Here is a 26,463-nt window from a genome sequence, read left to right as displayed (position 1 = left end):
GAACAGTCAGACCAAATCCATAATTTCATAAAGTCTGGGGAATACAACCTTCACAAATGAAGTAGATGAAATGAAGTAGTGCAATGATAGAGTGAATAAGGGATCTTGCTAATGACCCAGAGGTAAACCAGAGCCTTATTTATACTCTTGCTGAGAGCTGTTCTGGTCTATTCAACTGTGTATTTGATCATTCAGCTAAGAAATCAGCATGATCCAAGGGATCTAAAATTTCAGTTGCTTGAACTGGAATATTTAAAGTAGCAAAGCAAAGAAGTCTACAGAATGATTTCATTGTAAGCCAAATTATACACCATATTGGTATATAGTGGTATATAATATATAATATTGGACAATACCAGGAGCATTAATGCTTTATTAGGCAAAGAACACAACTGTGTAGATTTCTCACAGCTTCAGTTTTCTGTTGCTCAGGCAGCCCCTCTGGGTTGGTCATCCAAGCCAGAGATTGTGGGGGACATAATGATGGATCTCAGTCTGGACAGGCATTAATCCCTTTTTTTCTTCCATGAGGATTTCCCTTGATTCCATGTATAAGCGATAGAACAAGGTGGAACAACTTTAAATGAAATAGGATAGGTTTACATCAGATATTGGAAAGAAATTATTCCCTGTGAGGGTGGTGAGGCACCAGCGCAGGTTACCCAAGAAGCTGTGGATGCTCCATCCCTGGAATTGTTCAAGGACAGGCTGGACTGGGCTTTGAGCAACCTGGTCTAGTGGAAAGTGTCCCTGCCTATAGCAGGGGGGCTGGAATTGGGTGGTCTTTAAGGGCCCTTTCTACCCAAACCGTTCCATGATTCCTATTCTTTTTCAGGTCAATTGATTTAGTAACTTTAGATGTAATTTCTTGCATTCTGGAATTTTACCCAGCCTTGAAGAAAAGAGAAAGCTATTGCTATAGCAGCATAGGAAGCCTGCACCACAGGCAATCAGCCAGACAGCTCACATCTCAACACTCTGAGAACAGTGCCAGTGGGATAAATATAGCCAAGGTGTGATACGTACAGGAGTTAAAAAGAGACTTGTGTACTAAGTGGCTGCTTGACACAACACCAAAATTCTTCTGTTTTGGAGGTTAGATCTCAAACATTTACCACTTAGGATAGAGATTTCTTTGTCACCAGCAAATGAAGACCAATCAGCTGCTAAACTTCAGCTCAGGAATATGCCACTAGTGATGGACAACACCCAACACCTCCTTAATGACCAGACTGCAACACATTGCAAAGTCCTGAGATGCTGTCCCTGCACTCAAGCTCAGAGACCCTTTTCAAAGTGTTCATTACTCTTTCGCACAAGGCAAAAGAATCCCTCTGTGGGCCAAGGGTATATGTACATTAAAAGATAGAACTACAAGTTTCATCTTGAACTCTGAATGTATGTGCGTAAGGAAAGCATGTGCAGAAATGACTTACCAGAAAGGAAGACATCTGGGTTAGATGTTCTCTTCACTTAGTTAATCACATGGAAGTGTCATTCCAAAGAACTTTGTGTATTAAGCCTGAGGAAAGTGCTTTGTTCAAAAGTGATATGCACATACCAAATGTGAGAACGAGAGTTCCCCTATGACCCGCAAAATCCACCATTTACCCTATTATTATGTATGCAGGCTGCTGTCAGGTCATTTTTTACACACTCACATAGTATTTTCCAATCTATGATGAATGCTAAACAAGATGAGGGCTATTCCTTGACATGCCACACTAGTGAGAAAGTTAAATGACCTCTTTGTGAGTTCCAAGTTCAATGTATCCACAGAGAGGGTGAAACGCTCCTGTTCCACAGACATAAACATGGCTCCGGTTGTACGGCTGAAGAACACGGATAAAATTGGCACATTGTGTCTGTTGGAAAAAGAAAGATAAAGGTTACTTTTCATGTTACAGCCATAGGACTGGTGTACTTAAAACTACTGTAGCAGGGACTGTTTATGAAGTAGTTCAAAGCTGTGACAGCTACAATTTGACAGTGGCTATCTACCAGGCAGTTCACCAATCAGACATGCAAACCTAATTCTGCTGTAATGCTTACAGCCACAAGAAACTGCGTGCTCACAGCACAGTTTGGAGGGTATCTGTTCAGCCTGTGTCCTAGCAAACAACACCTGCCAACAACTGGGCAGAGGTTGCAGAGCCACTGGGTTTGTCTGGCTACCAATGCTCCTGCCTTTGCTTCCCAGCTCAGGGTGCTTTAACACCAAAGATTACATGATTAAAGTAACTGTGGTGGGCTGAAAGGCTTCAACACACTTCAAAAGGTGTGCTTTGTCTCTGCACCAACCACATCTTACTGGTGACTTTTATTTGGTTGTTTCCGAGTCCAACAGGCTGTCCTGGCTCTAGCTGGGCTTGGTCCTTGCTGAGAAGCACAGGCAGATGCTATGTGCTCCAAGGATGATACATGGGCTGGAGGAAAAGGCTTGCTCTAGCTTTCCCCAGAATGAAATTAATACAGAAACAAAAAACAAGTACTTCAGAGGGAATACACAAGATCTGTTCATACTTTCTAGACATCACCCTACACCTAAGTGAGAGTCCAAAACAAATATTTCCCTCCCAGGACCCTTTCCTTCTTCTCTTAGTATAGAAATAGAACAGCACAAATCTTCCATATACACCAGTATAAGAAAATTTCAGTGCTCAGCAAAGGTGTTGTTTAGGTTTTGACTGCTGTAAAGACAATGGTAGCAAAAAGTTAGAATAAGAAGTTGAAATTCTTCAGGCGGAGAGAGCTGAGAGTGTTTTGAACTAGAATCTACTGACATGCTGGATAGAAATTAGGAGATTTTTTTGAGACAAAACAAAGAAATTTTATTTTGCAGCCAGGAAATGTTTACATTTATAGCGGGCTCTAAACACATGATGTAATCTGTGGCAAGCAAAACATATAAAAGTTGTATTGTATACACATACGTACCTTAAATATACTTCCTAACGAAAATTTGTGGTTCCACAGAAAAGCCATTGAGTCTGACATCTTTTTTTAATCCTAACTCAAGCAGTCTGCAAGTTAAGTTGATTTGTACACTGCTCTACTACTCTGTTTCTTTAATGAATTATAATGAAGCTACATTCAGGACACTCCCAAGAAAAATAGAAGCATTTCAATGCGAAAAGAGAGGATTTCATGGAAGGATTGCCTGGTATACATTTCTGAGATAAGTCCATTCATCTCTCAGCTGCATTTATTACATCAAAGAAAAACTCAGCACAATTGCTGCCTGCAATATTGAATTTTTTAAAACATTCGTTTTTAAAAACAATAGCAATGTAATTTTTTTAATGAAGAAAAAACACTTAGGACATTAGTTCAGAAGAAGTATAACAAGACCTTACTAATGCATTTTTTGTATTTACTAACAAACACACACGTATTCTTAAATCTCAGCAATAATAAAAAATATACATCATGCTTACCTGGGCATCTTTCCCAGCTAATTTTCATAATTCTACCTTTTCTTTTGCTGCAGGCCAGTAAATCTGTAACATAGTTAAAATAAGACAAAGACTATGAAGATTATAACCTGTCCTGTGACTGTTAGATTAATTATTCCATGAATAAACAGTTAAAACAGATTTATACATGTTGAAAAACCTTGCCTGTAAATTGAAATGAACTTGACTTCAAATACAAGATACCATGACAAAAAGTTAAGAGGTTTTAAATCAACCCCACCCCCCACCCCCGATCTTTGTTTATTTCTTCATTGGCTATGTGTACTTTTAAAAAGCATTCTGTTAATCTGGCCAGGGCACCTTGGCACTACTATGTGTTTCCCTCAAAGTTAAGATGAGCCAAATCATCTGGAAACTAAACTGATTGCAAAGCCAGGCAAATTACATTGGTGAAGAATTTAGGCCAGTGGACTTGGTATAACTGTTATAAAAAATACTTAGCTTTCTGCCAATTTTCAAATGAAAAGAACTAGGTTCAAAAAACTAAGGATAGCTCTAGGGAAATTTGTAGAACAAAAAGTACATTTCACAGAAATCAACAGTGCATGGTTTAACAATGTCACCCATCAACATTAACTGAGTTTACTGAGACAATGAAACAGAAGTTTAGAGTAGAATTGCGGACCTTAGATAATTGGTATTAAATATTGATATTGTTTCTCTTTCTTTTTTAATCTGCCCTGAAGAATTCTATAAAATGGGTTTTGGTGTAGATGAATCCAGATGGCAAAATACTATCAGTTACTGTAATCCAAATTATTATGTAAGTGAAGAAATATAAATGAACAACAGCTCAGGTTCTGCCTCACTGATTTCAATTAAGCAGTCAAGACTGGATATGATTGAGTACAGGTTTCTATTCTAATAAATTTAAAATAGAAGCTAAATACAAATTCTTCTACAACGACATTGATAAAAATGGGTAATTTTTACTTCTAATTTTGACAAGGCAAAACTGTTATTTCTTATAACTAATAGTAAAAACACTACAAACCACACTAATTTTTAAGCTAATATTGATTAGTACATTGTCTCAAGTCCCAGGCACCAGTCAGCAGGTCATTAGTAGTCACAAATGCTTTAGAGTAGTTTCCAATCACACTTTACAAAATCTTAAATAGCAAATCCATAAGAATGAAGAATTATTGTAATATGCATCAGAAATAAAAACATCATCAAGGAAGGATGCACAACCCAATGGAATACAAGAGTAGTTGACTGCTGTCATATTCCCTTCCACCCAGCTGTTGGCACCTTGTAGGAAGAGACTTGACGTACACAGGCTCAGTCCCACATGGGTAAGGAAAGCAAAAAGCCATTGTCCTGTGCCAAGCACCTTCATTTCCCAAAACCTACAGTCACCGTTCCTCTCAATCTGGAAACACTTGATTTTACTTCTTCCTTTTTCATTCCCAGTGAAAATGGATGTACTGGATTTCTGCAAGGAAATTAATTTCCTCTCACGTGAATTTAGTTACCTTTCTGATAAAAACCTCTTAGTAGAGATAATGTAGTTTAAGTTACTTAAACCTTAACCCTCTACAACATTTACACAGTCAGAGATAAGACAGTGTAGCAGCATTGCAGCACTGGAGCGTAACTTTGCTTTCCCAGAGCATTTTCTCAGAATGATGTGGTCATCGCTCTGACCACATACCTCTGAATGAGGTATAAAAAAAAATGTAACCTGAAATCAGCCGTGCCAGGGTGTATGGGTGGCACAGTGCACAGTGCCAGGAAGCACAGGGGAAAGTACTGGGAAGATCAGGAAGGGCTGAAGGTAGGTCCAGTCTGGTCTCTGCTTGGGCAGAGTGGGATGAGTCTCCATTGCAACACAGGTCAAGTTTAAGAAGAAAAGCTGATGAAAAGGAACAGAGAGAGGAATGTGAGATCATGGCTCTCCAAACACATCTGGCCAAGGAGATTTGTCTGAGCTGTCAGCTCTCTTGTACATGAACTTTATGGCCAATTCTGCCCTAGATCCCTGAATCATTTACAGGAAAAAGCCTAGAGGCCAAGGGGCTTGGGAGATGTTTGGCAAAAGTTTAGTTATCCAGTTAGGCAGACAAGATGTCCCTTTGTAGGCTTTTGAAAATGCCCAGCTCTCCTTGTCAAATACACAGAAGAACTGGAGGCGTTAAAAACAGAGACATCTGCTTCAAGGCATCAGAAGGGTTAATGGACTTGACTTACTCTCCATTCTTCTACAGATCCCTTCATGGAAATTAGTGTTTGTCCTACAAGGCTGAAATACACACACTCACACTTCTATATTAATTGACCACAGACAATTATATTAAAAAATCAATTGTTTTACTCCCTAGTTAGTCAACAGCCTCAGTATTTAGCATTACAGAAAGCCGCATTAGACAATGAAAAGTGAAGCTAAGTGATCCAACTTGAAAATCAATTTGTAATTATATATGGGGTAGTGAAAGTGATATTTATTTGCTTTACATATGAGAAATGAGAGGTTCCCAGAAACTGTCAGTTCTAAACTGTAATACATCAAGAAAATTACATAATAAATAATGAGTTGATGTGCTGAGCAAGAAAGCACAAACCTCATTTTTTATTACAGGACATGCTGTGTAACAGTACCACAGATCTGGTTTCCTCAAACACTGACACAAGTAACGTTACACATCTGTATTGACTTTTCTGTAGGGGGTGAAATTAAGTTCTGCTGTTATATTTTATTCTGATAAGTTACTTAGTTTTACAAAATCCCAAAAAAGTAAGACCACATGCTCCTGGAGTTTCTGTTAGATTTAAAATCATTGAGCTTTTAAATGGTTTGAAGCTTAAAAATTGGTAATTTTTAAAATATTTTTTTCTACTTACATTCTTTATTCACAATGGTAACATCTTATTAATATTTTTTTCCCATATTCCTCAATAAGCAAAAGTTTCAAGGAATGGAAACAAAAGACAGATAACCAGGCACTATATATTAAAGGTGACAACAACATTGACTTAAGTTATAATCAGTTTGTGTTACAAACAGTACAAATTATATATTTAATATATTTTATAGTATATATATATATATATCTGTATTTGAAATGTCTGGAAAAATCTTAGCATAGCTTAGCAGAATTACTGAATTTAAGACAAGAATGCAACTAGTTGGAATATGGGAACTGTATACTTAAATAGGATTCTTTTCTAAATCTTCAGTTTATTTTCTTTTTAAAATAACCATATCAAAATTCCAAAGATTGGCTACTGTCATGATTTCCAGATTTTATCTTTTGTTGCCCATTTAAAAAAAAAACCAAAACAACCTTACCATTACTTTTAAATCATTCTTCAAATATTTTCTTAAATTTAGCAACAGGAAAGAAATTAAATTCTCCTAATAAATGAAAGTTAATAAGCTCTTTTTTATCAGAGAGAAAGAATACCTCCCAGGAGTATGAAATTAAGCAGTACATAAGTGTAGGACAGATAAAGTATCACTTTAAAGGGTAGATTGAAATTGATTTCTGATTTAAACAAACCATTTAAAACCATAAAGCTCTTTTCTAAATCAGGAGCAGCAGATTTCTAAAAGTAACATTTTCCTGTCCACTAAATAGGCATTTTTACTATGAGAAAGGAATTAAAAGGAAAGCAAATTTTTTTAAAAATGTGATATACAAATTGGTATGTGGATGCTATATATATATATATATATATATATATATATATATACATATATATGTATATACCTATGTGTATGTGCTTGCATATATATATATATATATATATATATATATATATATATATATAAAATATATAATATATGGATCCACCCCTCTCATTCCAAAAGAGCTTAATTCAGCTGCTATCTGTCATCAATTAACAATACCGATATTTAACTCCTTTTTCAGTATCTATCTATCTCAGTATCAGATTTTGTTCCTAAGCTAACACTTCAGACTATAAATCCTTAGGAGAAGGGATTCTCAAAAATAAGACAGTGAAGTCTGATTACAAAGAAAAATATTGTGTGAAATTACAGCTTTTTCAAGAATCACTTCCAGTTAGGCTTCTAGATCTAGGATGGTGCAGGACTTCATAAAATGGGTGGAAATGCTATATATTGTCCACAATACAAAAGAGGAAGACCACAAGCTACCTAAACAATTTAAAAAGCCATTGGTCTTACTTCATCTGTTTATAAGGTTTCAAATCAAGTTTTTAGTTAGGGAAGAGATAACACAAGTTTCCAATGAAAATGGAGTGTGGTAGAGAAGACAATATAACTTGGTAAACAGACATTGGTTCACTCTGATATTGTACTTTAATAACCCAGCTGAAGTACTTTAAGGTGCTAGAGCTGCCCTTCCCCATGGCTCCACTTAAGTATTTACTAAATTGTCACATGGAAACTGATTAGCTCAGCTGCAAAAAACGGGCACTAGTACAAGGGAAAAAAATGGTCTGATAAGTAAAGAACTTGAGGTAGAAAGCTACTCATGGAGTTCCTCAAGAAACAGGGTCAGAGCTCATCCTGTTTCATGTACCCTTCAGCAGCCTTGATAAAAACCCAGAACTCTGCCACAGCACATGCAGGTGACAGAAAGTTGGAAAGCACCACTAATACAAGTGGAGTTAAATTATGAAGGAAGAATCAAAGGGCTCTGAAGACCAGAATTATAAACAGCCAGAGGAAATGGGTATAAACTGCTCACAAATAAATATATATAACAAATCGTAGATTTTAACAAAAATTGAATCTGAAACATTGGAGTAACAAGGATCTGTTCCACAGCAACATTCCTAAAGAAGTTGCATGAATATCCCAAAGGGCCACTTGTAACAGCTGGGTTACAAAAGGAATAACTGCTCCATGAGGTAGGTGGGGCTGCTAGCAGGGAGTGAGACCAATTGACCAGTGTGACTCCTGCCAGTTGCAGGTCCCCAGGATAGCCACGCTCATGCCAGCAGCAAGCACTGGGGTGTCTCATTGAGGCTGTTGGCTTTCAGCAGCCCTGGGGCTTTCACCAGAGCCTCTCCTGTGCCTGATGCTGTGCACGTGCTGCAGCACTTCTCAATCAGTGCAGCCCCTGGTACCAGACACCCCAAAGTGCTCTGCTAGTGATGCATGGAGCACCAGCAGGGTGTGTCCCTACCCAGGAGTGAAGGACATCAGCTGATCAGCACCTCTCAAAACACTCACACACCAAATCTGGGGCCTGGGAAGAAAGGGATTGCTCCCTCCCTATTTTAAAGGAAGGAAAAGTGATAAAAGCATTTAGATGAAAATACAGATTTTAAACAGCTGCTTGATGCAGAAAGAGAAGGACAGCTTTCTTCCCTTGTTTCATTCTATGTACTAGATATTCATCATACTGATGCTTGAGGGAAGGCATGCAATAAAATTACAGCTTCCTGGGCTTCAAAATGTCTTATTAAGGCTTTGTGAAGCATGTACACTATAACTTAGAAGCTTAGGCTCACCGGTATGGGTAAATTCCCCATATGACAGTCCCAACTTCCGTTTCTGAAGAACAAAGCCAGACTGAGTTGTAAACCCTTTGTCACATTGGCATATGCAATATACTCCCCCTGAGAAAATCTGCTCCATGAAAAACTACCCCACTGTGTGAAAAAAAAAAAAAAAAGAATTCATGACTTAGCTCAATGAGACCATAAAATGAATACAGTAAAGAGGCAACATGAGCCAAACAGATTGAAGTAAACCAGGAGACAGTCTAATCCTAGTTTTGTTTTTGCCTTACTATATGCGACAGTCAGGTCTCAATTTTCTCACCAGTAAAATGACAATAATGTGACTTTTTAAAAATTTGTTTTCTTGATTTTCTGAAGCACTTTGAAATTCATAGCTCAAAAGACAAAAGCAAAGAAAAACAGTAAGATCAAGGAGCACTGAGAAAACATACAGCAGTGATCCAATAAGAATGTCACCCTGCTGCATAAGACAGTAACACAAATGTCATGCCCCAATGCAGTAAGAGTGGGTGTTCATGGATTGCATCCTGAGAACTAGGACATTTGTCACTGCTGTATACTGACCCCAGGCCACTTCACTGAAAATTACTGCAAGCACTAAAAATTTACTGAATTTCCCAGAAGACACTGGAAAGAATTTAATGCATTCTCTGTATTATTTCGTGGAAAACAAAGAGTGTTACAATTATCACAGAATCACAGAATATTCTGAGTTGGAAGGGACCTACAGGGATCATTGAGTTCAACTCTTAAATGAATGGCCTGTACAGGGACTGACTCCATGACCTTGACAGTATTTGCACCATGCCCCAACCAACTGCACTAATTAGAGAGAAAATGATCTGATTTTAGCACACCATATTCATATACCAGTTGTTCTCTAAATCTCTCACATCTGCTGCATTAATGCGGGCAGCAGGGAAGTCCACAGCTTGAGGAACTGGGCAGATTGTTCTCACACACAAATTCTAACAGGAATTTTACCCCAAGCAGGTCTCGTAACTGACTTCCACTGTAATTGCTGTACTCTGGAATTCAGTATTTTGAAGTCATCAGCAAACAAAGGAAGCTGATACATCTAAGTTCCTCATCTATATTTCTCCCTGTATTTGAAAATTAACCGGGTTGTCCTTAGAGTTTTTCTATCTAACTTTCTTTATAGCAGTTTCATCAAGGTTTAGCTAACTCCCAGAAATACTTAAGAGATCCTTAAAAGCCAAGAAGGTATCCTTAATATTTTTTTCATCTGCCACAGACCTTCACCTGTGGTACTATTTCCCATACCTACAACACACATCCAACGAAATAAACTGACCAGAATTTCCAACTCCAATTATTTCATAGTAACAGAAAATTGGATCTCTGATATATATAATATATATATCATCTGATGTAACGGGAAGAGAGAATATGAGGCTTGTTTCAAAGTGATTTACAACACAGCAGGAATGCCAGTGTCAGTGCACGGCATTCTTTATTTTCATGGAGCTGTCAAACTGAGTAAAGTGCACTGGAAGTCAGAGGAAAATAAAATCTATATATTTGGAAGACATATTCACAAGATTTTGGTAGCTTAAATTTGGCAGGCGGCTGTTAGAGTGAAACCTCATATTAGAACCAATGGGCTTTAATATTGCATCTGTCTGCGACAAAGCAACATCTCCACATGCCCCAGTTCTCCTCTTAAACTGCGATCTCCAACACAACTTAAGTAGCAGCCAATACTTCCATCCTCAAGGGTTTTCTGAAAAGTGCATTTTCATGTGTATGTTATGAGCACATGTGAAAGCTTAAAGAAAATAGACTAGATGCTGATTTGGTTTACACTGGATTAAATCTTCAAAGGCATCAGTGCTTCTACACTTCATTTTCCACAGCGTAACCACAGCAGACTTCTGACTATTGTCTGTTTCTCCTAAAAGGAAACCACACACCAGGATTTTTAGGGTAAATGGCATTGCTCCTGACATGTTTATCACTTCAGACTAAAAACAAATCCTACCTTTGAAAAAGCCAATGACCAATATAAGGAAATGTTTTCAGAGAGCAGGATACTGGCCATTCTTTATACCTAAACACATGGGTAAAACACAAAAATGACAGCGGATGTTTATGGGAACATAATTTATGGCAATAATGCAAAAGGAAGCAACAGAGACACTCTCTTCCACCTAGGATTGTTGTCATTCTGGATTCATACTGCTTTCTTCACGTCTTGCTCTATCTGTTCATTTGTGTCTGTAAACACTTGTCAAAAGCTTTCACTTTGTCTACACAGGGACCTGAATTTAAGTCTGTCAAACAACATTATAGAGTAAATAGCTCCTAGGTAAGACCCCTCCAAGGGCTAGCAAGCACAAAGATATCACCTGTACCTCTGCAAGTCCCTAACCTGAAGTTTCACTGGGTTTATCCTAGATTATCCTAATGCCCCACTTTCATCAATTTAAATATCTCCTGCGATTTCCACATGACTCTTTGGCCTTCAATTATGTTTCCTGGCAAACTTTTTCTTCTGACAGGTCAAGAAAGCTTCACTCTCAGACTGTCTGCAGTTTTGCTGACAGGCAGGAAGCTAACCTCCTTTGAGCTATAGAATAAGCAGCACATATTTTTTAAGAAGAATCAACTTGGTATTACGGTGTTTCAAGGCTGCAGTAAACACCTCAGACTCTGTATGTGTTCCTGAGGCTCAGGCCTGATGGCGAGAACCAAAGCCTCCTTTCAGTACTGGCTAAATTCCCACTGGATTCACTCCTAATTGAGACCACGCTTATATAGACTGACAGAAAGTTTCTCAGAGCAATGAATGTAAAATTCTGCTCCTGCATCTCAAGGGTGCTGTTTTACATAAGTATGCATACGTATTTGCACACATGTTCCCCTTCCTGCAGAGATGGGTGGGTCACACTGCAAGCAGCGCTGAAATACAAGCCCACTTGAACTGCTGGCAAGCAATGGAGTTATTGAAAAAAATTACATGCAGCTATTTCCTGAGCATTTACCCAGCAGATAAATATATATTTATGCATATGTATATTTTTCCCTGTGAAATACAGTTAACAGTCAATACAAGAGGGCATTCAAGGATGTCACAAGCTGGCTGTACATGCCAGAGAAACAGTAGCAGCTACAAACCAAGGATGCTCCAAGCAATGATAATTTGTGACCCAGAGCCAGTGCACACTGGGACAGATGAAAACAACTTATTCCAAAGCTGCTACTTGGGGATCTGACATGTTTATCGATTTGGCCCACATGGGGCTGTGTCTTCTAGCACTGACAGCTCCTGCAGGTTGGCAGCTTTTCAAAAGCTTGTCAGGCCTTGATAGCATTCCGATTCCCGCGGAGCTGGGCGGGTTGCGCTGCGGATCACACCGTGATAATCGCGCTGACATGTAACCCCGCGTGCACTGTTAGCACAGCCACAGAAAGGGGCACCACTGTTTTGCAGCTATTTACTCACTGTTTACCCAGCTGACAACATTTTCTATTTCCTACTTATTTAGCTTAAGGAGTAAAATAGAAAAGGCTTTAAGCAAACCCACAAGAAAATTCAATGTACTAGAGTAATATTTCCAGCAGGATCCCAGAGCCTGGTGTTCCTACAGAATTTCTTCTCCAGCTTTCTAGCTTCTCATGCTATTAAGCCTCCTTTTGCTTTACACAGCACTTCAGGTGGTAATGGCACAGAGGCCTTCTGTAGAACTGCTTTCTCTCACTGACCATCTTTATTTTACTCATAGGAAGAAATCACAATTCTTCCAGTTTGCAAACAGCTTGCAGAATTTGTCAGGCATGTGAGGATCTTTCAAAAAAAGACTGTGGCACTTGATAATGCTGCTCCAGCAACAGAAGCTAAAGGCTTCTATACAGGAAAACTTCAGAGAAAATGTATGTATCCCTGCTACAGAAAGGGGATTATCCATTGCTAAACATTATATATTTATTGACTATAATCACTTTAGCTTTCTGCATTCGCCTGTCATTCTGGAAGACTTGCTTAATACACTGTGGTACTTATTGTTGCTTTATAATGAGGTTTGCAAGCACTGGAAACCAGACAGATTTTTTTTTAAGCTGCCAGCTAAGGAAGTTTTCAACCTATTACACAATAAATTGAATAACAACTGCAATGATTTAAGAAATTGGGACTCCAGCAGAACTATTGATTTATTGCATAAGGAAAAATACGCTAGGAAATAAAGCCATAACTTAATATATGTAAGTCAAATTAACTAATTTAGGTAAATAAATAGTTTTTTTTAAGGAAGTTATTAAATTCTATATATGTATAAATTAGAGAAGAGATCAGGATACAATGCTTTGGGTGCTTCTTTGAATAGTATTCCAGAAATGTCTTAATACAGAGCTTCAGACTCTAAAATATACTCCTGCCTAGTAATTATATCCACATACGAGAATAAATTGTTGGGGATTCTGACTTGGCTTTTGAAGGTATCAGTAGCTCCTAACAAAACAAATATCTGAAACGGAGAGCTGTATTAAAATAAGAGCATTTGAAAGTTAATGTTCAGCTTTGTTTTAAAGAAAGGAAACCCTAAACTATGAACAATGTTGCATTCTAGTCTCAAAGTTGTTACACCTTTCTTGCCCCCTCAGCTTGCCACAGTCCTTCCTCGAAGTCATTAATAAACACATCATTTATAGGCAGAAACTTAATATTCTAATCAATTTCTGCTCATTTTAGTGGCTGTGTGTAAGCAGATTATTTTTCCCAGACAACTCGTACTCCAGAGGAGTACAAAGGACACACTTCAGACCGTTGTAGTCCCAACATGTGTGGTTTCCTCATGCTGGGAAAGCCTGGAAGCGAGCTGCCTTGCCTGGTGCCAACCCAAACTACGGTCAGGCTAAACACAGCACCGGCAAATGCTACTTTCTGACACTTCCCTGCTACTGTAGAGTATCCTCTAGCATCCTCCTCAGCAACTGAGATTTATACACAGTTCCTCAGGCTATTTCCTTTATCTCATCCCTTTCCTCCACTGACAAGATTCAACCAGCCAAGTGCAGTGGAATTAAAGAGAAACACTTGTGTGACATTGCCTTGTGCTACCTGGGCATTTACACAAGAAGATACATTTATAAAAGTTGTTGGAATGCCCATGGAGGCCTTGGAAATCATCACACCAGGATGCTCTGCAAGGCTTCTCAAGTCAGTTCTTCCCACTTAGATATATTTTGCTTCATGTGGTTTTTTACTGAGAAATTAATTATTATCTGAATAGTTAAACTGTTATTAATTTACTACTAAAAGAAGTAGAAGAATTTGAACCTGCATGCATATTTAGTCTAGATATGCAAGTGGTTAGGAATTTTATTCCCTCCTTTCAGGTTACCACAGATATGTAAGCATACATTCTGTATTCACCTTAGGAAAGGCAAATTTTCCTTCCAACACAGAGTCTTTTCTCTGTAACATCTATAGCACTGTCCGACTGCAGGTTAGTTCTCCTGGCTCTCTGTTCTACTCTTCTTGGAAAGCACAAGGTCCATAATGATCAGTGGTGGCTTGGCCAAAGGCAAAATGTCACCAGCTTGGACTGAGGCGTGGCTCACGCAGGGTGCTGCCACCTCCAGCAAGGTCTGGGATCATAAAGCCCCATTGAACATAATGGGGAGTGACAGCACTCAGCATCTCTCAGGAGGCAAGCAGCATCCCACAGAAACAGAACTCTGCTTTTCACACAAACAAAACTTGTTTTCTGCAGAAAGCCTACACCACCAATCAATTTGTAGTCTGAAGATTTGCGATTATAATTAGCAGTGCTGTTATTAATGCAATATCCTGAGGGGGTGGTGGATTTTGAGTCAATTACTGAGATGACAGAAGCAAGTTAAGTGCTTGATAAAGCATCCCAGGAAGAAATTTCCTGAAATACTCAAAATCTGAGTTGTACAAAAACTGGCATGTGCAGCATTGCTGAAGTCAAGATGAGGAGCAAGATGTTCTGCCTGGTACTGTATCTCTTCTATACAATGACAGCAAGTGTTGCCCTCAAACATGTGGGCAAAATAGTCTCTTGTTCCACCTGTTCAGCCCCTGCATGCAATCACGTTAATTCAGGGTCAGTTGCCTCTTCAGAACTGGCATCAGAACACAGGAATTTAAAACCCCCCTCTGGTGCCTAAAGAAAATACCAAACACAGCTGACAATTCAAATTTTCTTCATGTCTGGAAGAAGCAGGAAACCAGTTTTCATGTGTTCCCATGCAAGCATCTGGTTTTCACTCGTAGCAGTCAACTGTGCTTACCAAAGCTCCAGTTCACCATATCTACTAGAAATATTGAAGGCTAAATTGACATCTTATTATCTCAATTTAACACATTGTCACTGGGCACAGGCAAGGGACTGCAGCAGATCCCAGTGGAAGCTTTTCCTATTGCTAGTAATTCTAGATATTAACAGAAATGCTAAAATTGCCACTTACATTTTACTAGAATTTAAACCATCTAAATTGCCTCTGCTCTGTTCAGTATCACAGTAAAGCAATCCTAGTGACGCCAGGAAGCGATGAAAGAGCTGTCTTCAGTTATTTCCTTCCAAATGCTTATAAATGAGGAGGGTAACCATGACCAGGGAAGTTGAGAAGTGAAAACTCTGAGCTACATTTTTCCTGTTTGCTGATATTTTGATGCTATTTTCATGCACTGCAGGGCTCTTCCACATAGCTAATCTCTTGCAGGTCATCAGTCACACGGGAGATCATATAGCATGAGAAATTCAATTGATTTAAGATAATATGTATAACTGTGGGAGGTGAGATCACCAAATATTGGTAAATTGCATTGCACAACGAATCTGCAGTTACCCAGTGTGAAATAAATAAATAAAAACACAAAACACACAAAAATGGAATTTAACAAAATTTAACTTAGGAGATAAACTCCATGGAAAGCCCACTGACCTTTTTTACATTTTTGTTTACATCAACCAAGTTGAGCTGGAAGATGTGGTCCTTTGTCCCGACTAGCAGCCGGCCCCTCTCCTCATCTAGCAGCAGGGCTCGAAAATCAAGTCCTTCTGTTGAGCCCAGGAATGGGATGCAGCTGTTTGAAAGCAGCAAATCTGTGGGAAAATGAAGAAAATCTTTATAATCAAAATGTTTGTATATGACTCATCAGTGTCTTTTATAAATATAAGCAACCAGCATGGAGTATACCAGTGAGATAAGTGCAGTCTTGGAGCATGTCTTTCCAGAGTCATAATACAGTTCCTGTTAACTTTACAGTTATCTGAGTTTTTTTGTTTGTTTGTTTTTGGGGTTTTTTGGGTTTTGTTTTTTTTTGTTTTTTTTTGTTTTTTTTTTTTTACTTCCAAACTGGGTAATACTTATTTTCACAAAATACTTTTCTACGTAAAAATTTCTTAATAATTTTTTTTTTCATTTACCAGTATTGCCAAGTCCTTGTCTGCAAGGCTGCACTCAGCCTAGTCATCACACAATCTATTCATCATCCAGTCTGTGTTGATATCAAGGATTGCCCTGACCCAGGAATTGGATCTTGCACTTGGCCTTGTTGAACTTCACATCGCTTACACAGGCCTCCGTCTCCAGCCAAACAAGGGATCTTCACAGATAATTTATTCCAATTCAATGAGGATGGTATAGAAAGGGGAATATCCAGTAGCAACACCTCTAAGATCCCTATTAAAATCAAAAATTTGATACTAAAGTTTTACTGTGAATTAACAGTAACTTCAAATATTTTTCAAGAGGTAATTAAGAAAAAATTATGTTCTGTGAAACTAATGAAAGAATCTATAATGCTGCAAAAAAATTCTGTAACATTCTGCCTAATGAATATTCTGTGGATGCAATTCTGTATGAGGACACAAGCAACATACAGAAAAGAGCACAAGGATAGTTAAGTCTTCTTCGGTAGTCATTACTTTGGGGAAAAGAAAATAAACGTGTGAATCAGTTCTTCCACAAGCAAACTCTCCAAGCTAAACTATTCGGAAATCATCAGTCAGAAAGGCAAATCCTGTATTTAACTGAACATAAAATTAAGGCTATTTCCACCTTCCTGGCACTGGATGGACAATGTAGCATTCCTGCTAGAAAAGCCAGACCTACTGCAAAAGTCATTTGCACATCCTAATCATGATGAAAATTAGGGCTAGTGTTTTGGAGAAAAAGTCCAGAATGAAATAAAGGGAAAAAAAACCCACCCAAACATTTTTCTCCAAGATCTCTCACAAACCATGTGACAGGCAAAAAAAATATTAAGTTCTGGTGCTGCCTAATAAACAGCACTCTGGAAGGAAAAATATTTTATTGTTATTAATCTGACTAACTGGAATATAATTATGATAATTATTTTCTGGCTCAGTCACTTCTATTTAAGTTTGTGGGCATTTGTCTGGCTCAGTGCAGGGTGTTGTTAAGGTACAATCTGAAAACAAATTGTCATGCCTATTCTCCTAGGTGAGATTTATTTGGCAGTTCTTTGGAAAAAAAAATCCTGCTTCATATTGAAAAATTATATCCTATGCTGGGCACTACACTGCTACACATCAGCACTGTCCTCTTTCACATATATTTTGTGAAGACAAAGATGTCAGGGTCAGCGGCTGGAAGGAAAACAGTTCCCAAGATGAGTCACCACCCTGATAAGCATACCAACAGCTGGGAAACACCAACCGACAGAGGGAGGGGCAGCTGCAGGCCCATTATCTCAGAAGCCTCAGTGAATAGCTATCAGCTGGGACAATTAACACCTTCCCGCGGGCATTCAGGCACTTACTAGATGGCCAGGAGATGCAATCAGCAATCAACCAATCAGCGCGGGACTGCTTCTGATGCCTTGAATCAATACGCCAGATAAGAACAGCAAGCCGAGAGAAGAGAAAAATGGGGAGCCAGGAAAAAGGACCAAGAAGACCTTTTCAAAAGTGGATGAAAAGAAGAGCACTTAAGAAAGGTCATTATCATCGCTTCCAGGACCTGTTCCACGTAGATAGGGCCAAACTTGCTAAAATTCTCCTGAATTGCATATCCTGTGAAATCCCACCCAGCAACTTTACTCAGTTTTTAAAGCCAATTGGGAAACACCCGGAGTTTTCGACAGCCTTGGGAACTTCCAAATTAATGGGAAAGCTGACAGTAGTGCTTTCAGAGACTTAATGATGGCGAAAGAAATGGAGAAAAATGTGCAGGAGATGAGCAAAAACTCGGCTCCCAGTTCAGACGGGATAACTCTAAGAGACATCAAGAAGATGGATTGTCGTAGGTTGACAAGGAAGTGAGTTTTCTTGGGAAGTTATAGCCAAACCAATCAGTGGTCAGATTTGAATATTGCCACCTGGTGTAACCACTGAAGACATTGGACACGCCTCAGATGACACCAGGAGTGAAAAGAGAATTCACAGGGGAACTCTCTTCGTTTGTTCCGGTCAGCCACAGGCCCAGGCTGAGGTGGGCCAGGAGTCCCGGACAGAGAAGGGGGGTGAAGGGAATGGAACCAGGCCAGCCCCTGCAGGACAGAGAGGTGGAGAAACACTGCAATGTCCGAGGCAGCCCTCCTAGAGAGAGAGAGAGAGCGCCTGTGCCACCTTGAAATTTGATATCATGTGCCAGCAGTACATTGGCAGAGGAGAAAGAGAAGGTGTGGTGGGGGGGTGCCCAGCCTTGGGAGTCCTGGGCAGCCTGCTGTGAGATTTCAGCCATCCTGGGGCCAGCAGAGCCCGAGACTTGAACCCTTTCTTGGACAAAGAAAGCCTCGCGGAAAACTAATCCTTCTTAATCTGAAGTAGGAGACAGCCTGGGCTCTGAGATGTCAGAAGAAGATGGGAAAGAATCCTAGGTGGGAGGAGATGATGGAGTGGCTTTTGGCTGGACTTTTTCTTGTATAGCCATAGACCGAACCAGTTCATCTGTAACACAGAGACTGCATTTCAGGGGATAGAATGGCTTGAGCCTGAGAGTGAACTGCTGCAGTGATTGCCAGTGCAGGAGTGAGAGTAACCTGCTGTAGTGACACCATGTGCAGGAGTGAAGTGAACAGAGAAACATGAGGAGGGTGTGGTGGTGCCCTCTGTCTTCAGGGAAGAAGAAGATCTCTGTTCTTGAGACCCTCAGCCTCAGGGGAGGAGAAAATGGGGGGAACTGTCGTCCCAAAATGAGAAACTGCTGTTCTTTGGTACTTGGCAAAGCATCCTTAAAGGAACTCTATGAGCACTTTCGGTCCATGCACAGTGGTGAGAGCACTGTGTGGATATTCTCAGTTCAGTCAGAGAGAAAAAGAGAGGGTTTTCTAACCAGGCGAGAGCCTGGGACACAGTTGGGAATGAATGTAAGTAATTCTCTAATCTATTTTGTTGTTCACATTGTTTATAGATATTTTCTGCCACTGTGTGTCATTCACTGCACGCCAATGGTGTGAGATGTTTCTACTCTAAGACCAATGAAATTAGTCTGCAGGATGTTCCCTATAAATAGAGTGGTACATTTGAAATAAATCAGTTCATTTTCTTGCCTTTGACTTGGAGTCATTTCTGTTCCTGTCCTGCTCTACGGCAACAGCACTGTACATGGAAGGAGTATGTCACGATGGCAGATTTTCTCTGGGCAGTGCCGTGTGTGACATGGAAACACCAGAGGCTGCAAGTGTTTTTCCTGTGGAAGACTACGGTACAAGAGAGACTCCTGTCTCCCCTTGATGAACTGAGAATTGATTATTTGAGTGGTGGTAACTTGATTGAGGGCCCAACAAGGTTTTGTGACACTGTGTTTTGGTGGAAATTGGGTGGGGGGAGGAGGAATGTTTTGGATTGTTTTCATTCTGAATTCTGAGTGTTCCTTTTATTATAATTGTAGGTTAATAAAGTTTATTTCTAAGCTTGGGCCTGTTCTGCTTGGTCTCTGGTCACATCTCACAGTAGCCATTTGAGGAAAATATTTTCATGGGTGCACTGGCACTGTGCCAGCACCAAGCCAGGACAGAGTGGAACAAAACTGCACCTGTTTTTCCGGAGAAGTGGGTGCACCATCCCAGGAATTGTCTGAGAGGAGGATCTTTTGCAACCTGACGTAGTGAAATCTCATCCCCTCCCCAAGGATGGAATTCCTGTTGTGTGGGTTCTCTGATGTGCTGGGTGACCTCACAAGGCTTCTGGCCAGAATGTCTGCTGAGGGCAGTGTTGTGGTTTGACATGGAAGTGAATTTTCTTAGGAAGTTGGGTTAAACTAATTAGTGGTTAGGTTTGGATATTGGCACTTTGATTATTGAAGGTATAGACACACTTTTGAGAATACAGGGGGGTTAAAAGTAAGAACTTTTAGGGGAGCTGCTTCTTTAGTTTTGGTCAGAGTGTTGTGTAGACTTCTCCTGCCCAGCCACAGGCTGGGGGGGGAGAGAGGAAACTATGTGGCTTGGTGGAAGTGAGTTGAGGGGGCTGAAAGTCTAGACTGAGTTAGCTCTTGTAGATAGAAGGATAGAAGGGTGGAGAGAAGCAGAGATGTCTTTGTTCCCCCCTCACCCCCACCCTAGAGGGGAGAGACAGAGAGTCTGGACAGTACTTGTAAATTTGCTGGTAGAGGAGAATGGGGGTGGGGGGGGGAGGTGCCCAGCCTTAGGAATTAGTTTTTGGGCAGAGATTTCAGCCGTCCGGGGAGTCTGAACTTTTAACCCTTTCTTAAGAAATGAAGGCTTTGTAAAATATTACTCTTCCTCGATTTAAAGTAGAAGAGAGACTGTCTAAGATCTGAAATGTTAGAAGAGGAAATTTTTATGCAGAAGGAGATGATGGAGTGGCTTGTGGCTAGACTTTTCTTATTAGCCATAGACTGAACCAAATTCTCCTACAATAAAGACTGCATTTTAAGGGGATGCAGTGGTGAACCAAAGAGACCTGCTTCAACAACCACCAGCACAAAAATGGCAAGAACAGAAAAAGCTGAAGTGGGAATGGTGATACCCTCTGTCTTTAAGAAGAAGACGATTTCTGTTCTTGGACCTTCGGTCTTAGGGGGAAAATGGAGAAAGACTGTAGTCCCAAAATTAGAAGCTGAACTGTGGTCTCTTTTAGTCACTAGCAAAACATCCTTAGAAGAGCCCTATGAGCAGTCTGTCCATGCACAGTGGTGAGAGCACTGTGGCATGGAAAAGAGAGTGCCACACTGGCAAATTTTCTCTGGGCGCTTGCCATGTGTGACATAGAAACACAGGAGATGGCAACTGTGTTTCCTAGGGAGTCTATGGTACAAGAGAGACTCCTCTCTCCCTTAATAGACTGAGTATTAATTATCTGGAGGGTGGCAACTTAATCAAGAATCCCAGGTAATGTCTCACCGTAGTTATTTCAGAAATTAGGTAAGAAGAGGGGTGTTTTAGAGGGTCTTCATCCTAAATTTAGTGTGTGTGTGTCCCTTATAGTAGTAGTAGTAGTAGTTTAATAAAGTTGTTTCCCTTTGTTAATAAACTTAAGCCTGCTCTGCTCTGTTCCTGATAACATCTCACAACATTTATACTGAGAAGGTGTATTCTCATAGGGGCACTAGTATTGTGCCACTATCAAACCATGACAGGCAGCCAGGCTGCTGCATTGCCAGTGACCTCACAGCCATCACCATGGCAGCCCTGTCCCCTGGGCCTGGCTCTCCCCTTTCCTCTGCCCCTGCCTTGTCTCTGCTGGCATGAAGAGTTTTCTCATTAATATCCCGTCCCCAAGGTGCTAGGGCCAATGGCTTCCCAGTCAGGCTCCTGGAGCAGAAGTGGCTTTCCAGAGCCCAGCCAGAAATGAGCCCTGAGGCAGCAGATCTGCAGTGCTGGCCACCAGGCGGGCTTGCCAAGGGAGGCTTCTGGCCATGCCCTGCAAGCAGCTGCTGCTGCCAAGGCGCCTTTGGTGCCTCAGGCTCTCCCTGGCACAGCTCCCAGCACGGCACTCTGCCCTTGTGCCCGAGGCCTTCCCTGTGCTGGGGCTGGCCTGGGGCTTTTCCTGCAGCGGGACCTGCCCCGCTCCCGGCACAGGAAAGGCAGTTCCTGCTGGAGCAGGAGGCTCTGCCTGCAATGGGCTCAAACCACTCCAGCAAGGCCCTGTTGACTTCGAAATTGCTTCCTGGAGCAGAATATTCTAATAATTGTTATAGCTTCTATCCTGTGGAGTAAATAACTTGGATGAAGACCCTTCTGTCTAATCATGATCAGAATCAATCACAGCTCTAATTATTTAAAATATAGAAATAGAAATAGAAATAGAAATAATAGAAATAGAAATAGAAATAGAAATATCTGGTATTCCATTGTTAATCCTGTGGGACAAATTCCATTAAAGTACAATTCCACCTGCCCAATCTTTTCCGCCTTTGACAAAGTCTGGGGTTTGAATTGCATCCAGCCACTCACAGTCTCCTCTCTTAGAAGGAATTTTAGAAGTCTAGGGGTCCTGGAGGGCTTTTGGTGTTCCGTGGTGGCTGCTGAGTGTCATTTCTCCATCTCATGACTCAGCAGGAGTTTCTCCAATAAAGAAACAAAGCTTTTGACTGAAGTTCCCGCTCGGCCCATGACAGGAACCCCGGTCAGTGTCTGGGACATCCCGGCTCTTTGGCATCCCGGGGACTCCTGGGATGTCACCGTGGAGCCCCTATGAGTGCCTGTGACAGATCAGTGCCTTTGCAGCCCAAGGTCCCCTGGGATGTCATCATGGAATGGCTAAGACTGCTTCTGACCACGCGGCTCTTTACCACCCCCAAAAACGCCTTGGGAGGTCTCCATGGAGCCCCTGTCTCTGTGTGTGACTTTTCAACTCTTGAACAGCCTGGAGACTCTTGGAATTTCCCCATGGAACCCCTCTGAGTGCCTGTGACAAATCTGATCCTAAGCAGGTAAAAGTCACCAGCCCTCGATTGCCATGGTCAGTTTCCATGGCAACCGTCACCAGCCCCCTATGGCTATGGCCAGTACCTTGGACGCTCCATGGAGACCCCATGCCAGGGGTGGTTGCCATGGACACCAGCTCAGGCCTGGAGCCAGAGTCTGTTGCCATGGCAACCAATTGCACTCCCATCCCCAGGGTCATGGGACCCCAGAACCATAGAATTGGCTGAGCTGGGAGGGACCCATCAGGATCCTCAAGTCCAACCGCTGGCCCTGCACAGGAAACCCTAACAATGCCAGCTTGGACCTGGCAGCGGTGTCCAAACGCTGCTGGAGCTCAGAGAGCCCTGGAGCTCTGACCCTTCCCTGAGGAGCCTGGGCAGTGCCCCAGCAGCCTCTGGGAAAAAACCTTTTCCTGAGATCCAACCTCAGCCTGCCCCGACTCAGCTGCAGCCATTCCCTCCACTCCTGTCCCTGGGCACCAGAGTGAAGAGATTCCCACAGCCCCAGCCAGGGACCCGCTCCCAAGGCTGTTGCCATGGCCACCAGGGCTGGGACCAGCTGGGATGCTTGGTTTCCATGGGCCAGGGTTTAGGAATGGGATACCCCAATTTCCTGTTCCTGCTAAAACCGCACTGACGCCCGCTGCTCTCCCGCCTCCCATGGAAAGCACAAAAGGCAAAGATCCTGGGCTGGGATAAGAACAATTTATTGGGAACAGCAACCACATAAGGAACAAACAGGAACAGAAACAATATTGAACAGACAAGCGATAAGAAATTATTTACAGGGAAAACTACATCACCACTGACTGTCTCTTCCCAGCCACGTATTCCCTCCTACCTGGAAAGGGCATCCTTCTCCTCTGGGGAGAGAGAGAGTCCCTTTCCTGCCCCTGGCAATGACCTGATATGGGAGTGAATGTAATGACAGGGCCATGGCCAGACCCTCATGTTCTTTGAGCCCACATCATGTCGTTGGCAGGGGCAGAAAAAGAGACAGGTTTCTTCCCAGCACGGGTAACAGGGAATATGGGTCACCAGGGCTCTTCCCAAAGTTGGTCCTCCAATGGGGGATGAAGCTGGAGCAATGCACAAAACTCTTCCTCCAGTTAGGGCATTTGCAGGGCTTCCCCTACCGGTGCCTCCGTTGGTGTTGGGTCAAGTGAGACCTCTGGGAGAAGCTCTTCCCACACTGAGGACACTCGTAGGGCCTCTCCCCAGTGTGGATGCGCCGGTGGGTGACGAGGGTGGAGTTTTGCTTGAAGCCTTTCCCACAGTCAGCGCAACGGTAGGGCCTCTCTTCGGTGTGAATCCGCTGGTGTTTGAGAAGATGGGAGCTGGTGTGAAACCTTTTTGGACACTCGGTACATTTGTAGGGCCTCTCCCCAGTGTGCATGCGTTGGTGGATGATGAGCTCAGAGCTGCACCTGAAGCCCTTCCCACATTCCCCACACTCGTAGGGCCATTCCCCGGTGTGGATCATCTGGTGGCGGATCAGAGTGCTGCTCTGCTTGAAGCTCTTCCCACACTCCAAGCACTTGTAGGGCTTCTCCCCATCATGAAGCTGCTCCTTCACCACCAGCTCCGACCTCTCACTGGAGCTCTGTCCACCTTCCTGGCACAGAGTGGGTCTTTCCTCCTCACAGCACACTGGGCTGGGTTTGGAGCTCCTCCTCCTGCAGGATCTCTGGGGCTTCTCCTTCCCGTTGGATTCCTCTTCCATGGAGCCGCTCAAAACTGCCTTTTTCATGAGGTTCTGCCAAGAGGATTTGACCACTCTGGTCTCCATCTTCAGCTCGTTATCTGGGGGAGCAGTGATCCTGTTGAAGGCTGGAGTTTTCCTCTGAAGGTCCAGTGGTGGTCCAGATGGGCCTGGTCTTCTTCTGGGAAGCCAGTGGAGAAGAAAAGCTGCTCCTCTGGGCAGCTCCAGTGGCAAAGGCTTGCAGTGCTGTTTGGTATGTCAGATTATATCCAGGCAGGAATGCTTGGATCCTCCCTCTGGGTGGAGCATCTCACAATGGGATGATGTAATTTTATCAGTCATGCAGGGAAGCTCAATGGCCCATTAACAGAAGATACTTCCCAGAGGGAGGCTTGGCTGTGGAAGAGATAAAGAAAACTGCCTAATTAACAGAAGATAAGTGCCCCACCTCAAACAGACAGGAAATGGAATAAACATATATCTTACAACCAAGGATATCCCAGCTCTGGCTATCCCAATATCCCAGATCTGGCTATCCCAATATCCCAGATCTGGCTATCCCAATATCCCAGCTCAGCTCCCGCTGCCATTCCCAGTGTGTACAGCTCCATCCGGCCCCTGTCTCAGCGCTCGCAAGGGGTCCCATCCACATCCCTCACAATCAAGGACTGGGGGACCCCCGGGCTGGGCTCCGACAGCTCCACTCCCAGGTACTGCAGGGAGTGGAGAACTGGGGGGACACAGAGATTTGGGCAAGCTGGGGGCGGGGGGGGGAGGCTGAAAGTGAGAGTTTGGGGATCCAGGTGGGTCAAAAGGCCAAGGAAAGGGGGACATGAAGAGCTGGCAGAGCTGGGAAGGAGGTTCAGGGGCTCAGAGTGAAGGAAAGGGGGTGCAGGGACTGGGAGAGCTGGGATGGGGTGTCCAGGGAATCCTGTGCCCAGGAAAGGGGGTGCCAGGGCTCATCAGTGTGAGGAAAGGAGAGGCTGGGGGCTGGGAAAGGCAGGAATGGGGGTCCAGGGGTCCCAGGTCAGGGAAAAGGGTGGGGCTAGGGGCTGGGTGAGGCACGGGGGCTGGGAAGATGTTGTGTTAATGCCAGATAAGGGGGTGCAGGGGGGGGTCTCAGTGCCAGGCAAAGGGGTAAAAGAGTGTCTCGGTTTTCAGGAATAGGGGTGCAGGGAGGTCTCAGGACCATGGAAATGGGGGGCAAGGATGTGAAGAGGTAGAAGGGAGTTCCAGGAGTCCTTGAGCCGAGGAAGGGGAAGTCCAGGGTTTTCCAAAATGGGGGTGCCAGGGTAGGGACACCCGGGATGTTCGGGAAGGGGGGAGTTCAGGGGGTCTCTGGTTTTGCAGAAAGGTGGGGCTGGGGGCTGGGAAAGGCAGGAATGGAGGTCCAAGACATTCCAGGGTGTCCCAGTGTCAGGCCCACGGGAAGTCTGGATGCTGGGAGCCATGGGATGGCCGGGAAAAGGGGAGCAAGGGGTCCTAATGTGCAGAAATAGGTGATCCAGGAGGGTCACTGTGCAGGATAAGGGGAGCAGGGGGGTCCTGGTGCTGGGAATGGTGGTTCAGGGTCCCAGTGCCAGGGGTCCCACTCCCCCGTGGACCCCCAGGAGCGTCCCCAGCCCCAGTGCTGGAGCCATCGTGCTGCTGCTACTCACTCCCAGTAATATCCCAGTATGATCTCAGTCACCCGGGAGCTGCTCTCAGTATGATCCCAGTACAGCACAGTCACTCCCACTCCTGGTATCTGCACCATCCCTCCCTGGGGTCCTACCTGTCCTGACTTCATCACTGCTCCTCCTGTGGGCTGTGAGGGCTTTGAGAACGGGGGAGGAGGAGGAGGGAGGGAGGAGGAGGCGGAGTGGCGGAAGCAGAAGGAGAAGAGGGGAGGGGGAACTACGGGACTCTGGCGCTGCCTGAACTTGCAGCACCCCAGGACCATCGCCCCCCATCCCACAGGTGCCCAGGGAGGGGGAG

General features: G+C 42.8%; 1 protein-coding gene and 1 long non-coding RNA gene across 2 annotated transcripts; both read right to left on the bottom strand.

Annotated features, from left to right (window-relative positions):
• Positions 1-1,751: 1,751 nt before the first annotated feature.
• LOC137467012 (uncharacterized) lies at positions 1,752-16,210 on the bottom strand. Its single transcript, XR_010995370.1, has 3 exons — positions 15,870-16,210; positions 3,438-3,500; positions 1,752-1,865 (listed from the first exon to the last, which is right to left on the bottom strand). It is a non-coding gene; the product is annotated as an uncharacterized lncRNA (long non-coding RNA).
• A 6,999-nt stretch (positions 16,211-23,209) lies between these two features.
• LOC137467007 (zinc finger protein 239-like) lies at positions 23,210-26,428 on the bottom strand. Its single transcript, XM_068178584.1, has 3 exons — positions 26,261-26,428; positions 25,146-25,199; positions 23,210-24,627 (listed from the first exon to the last, which is right to left on the bottom strand). The coding sequence occupies exons 1-3, from the start codon at positions 26,426-26,428 to the stop codon at positions 23,917-23,919; spliced, it is 933 nt and encodes a 310-aa protein (XP_068034685.1). The 3' UTR covers positions 23,210-23,916.
• Positions 26,429-26,463: the final 35 nt, after the last annotated feature.

Source organism: Anomalospiza imberbis, unplaced genomic scaffold (genome assembly GCF_031753505.1).
Source record: "Anomalospiza imberbis isolate Cuckoo-Finch-1a 21T00152 unplaced genomic scaffold, ASM3175350v1 scaffold_50, whole genome shotgun sequence".
Classification (NCBI taxonomy): Eukaryota; Metazoa; Chordata; class Aves; order Passeriformes; family Viduidae; genus Anomalospiza; species Anomalospiza imberbis.
Note: the sequence above shows the minus strand (reverse complement) of the source record. Positions and strands in the feature narration are given on the sequence as shown.

Bases quoted from the DNA above. Each gene is read 5' to 3' on its own strand.
- LOC137467007 (XM_068178584.1), bottom strand. From the start codon at position 26,428: ATGGTCCTGGGGTGCTGCAAGTTCAGGCAGCGCCAGAGTCCCGTAGTT. The intron at 25,200-26,260 runs GTAGGACCCCAG...CACTCCCTGCAG, and splicing joins CAGTGATGAAGTCAGGACAG to TACCTGGGAGTGGAGCTGTC. The intron at 24,628-25,145 runs GTGAGGGATGTG...CTGGACCTTCAG, and splicing joins GGGTCCCCCAGTCCTTGATT to AGGAAAACTCCAGCCTTCAA.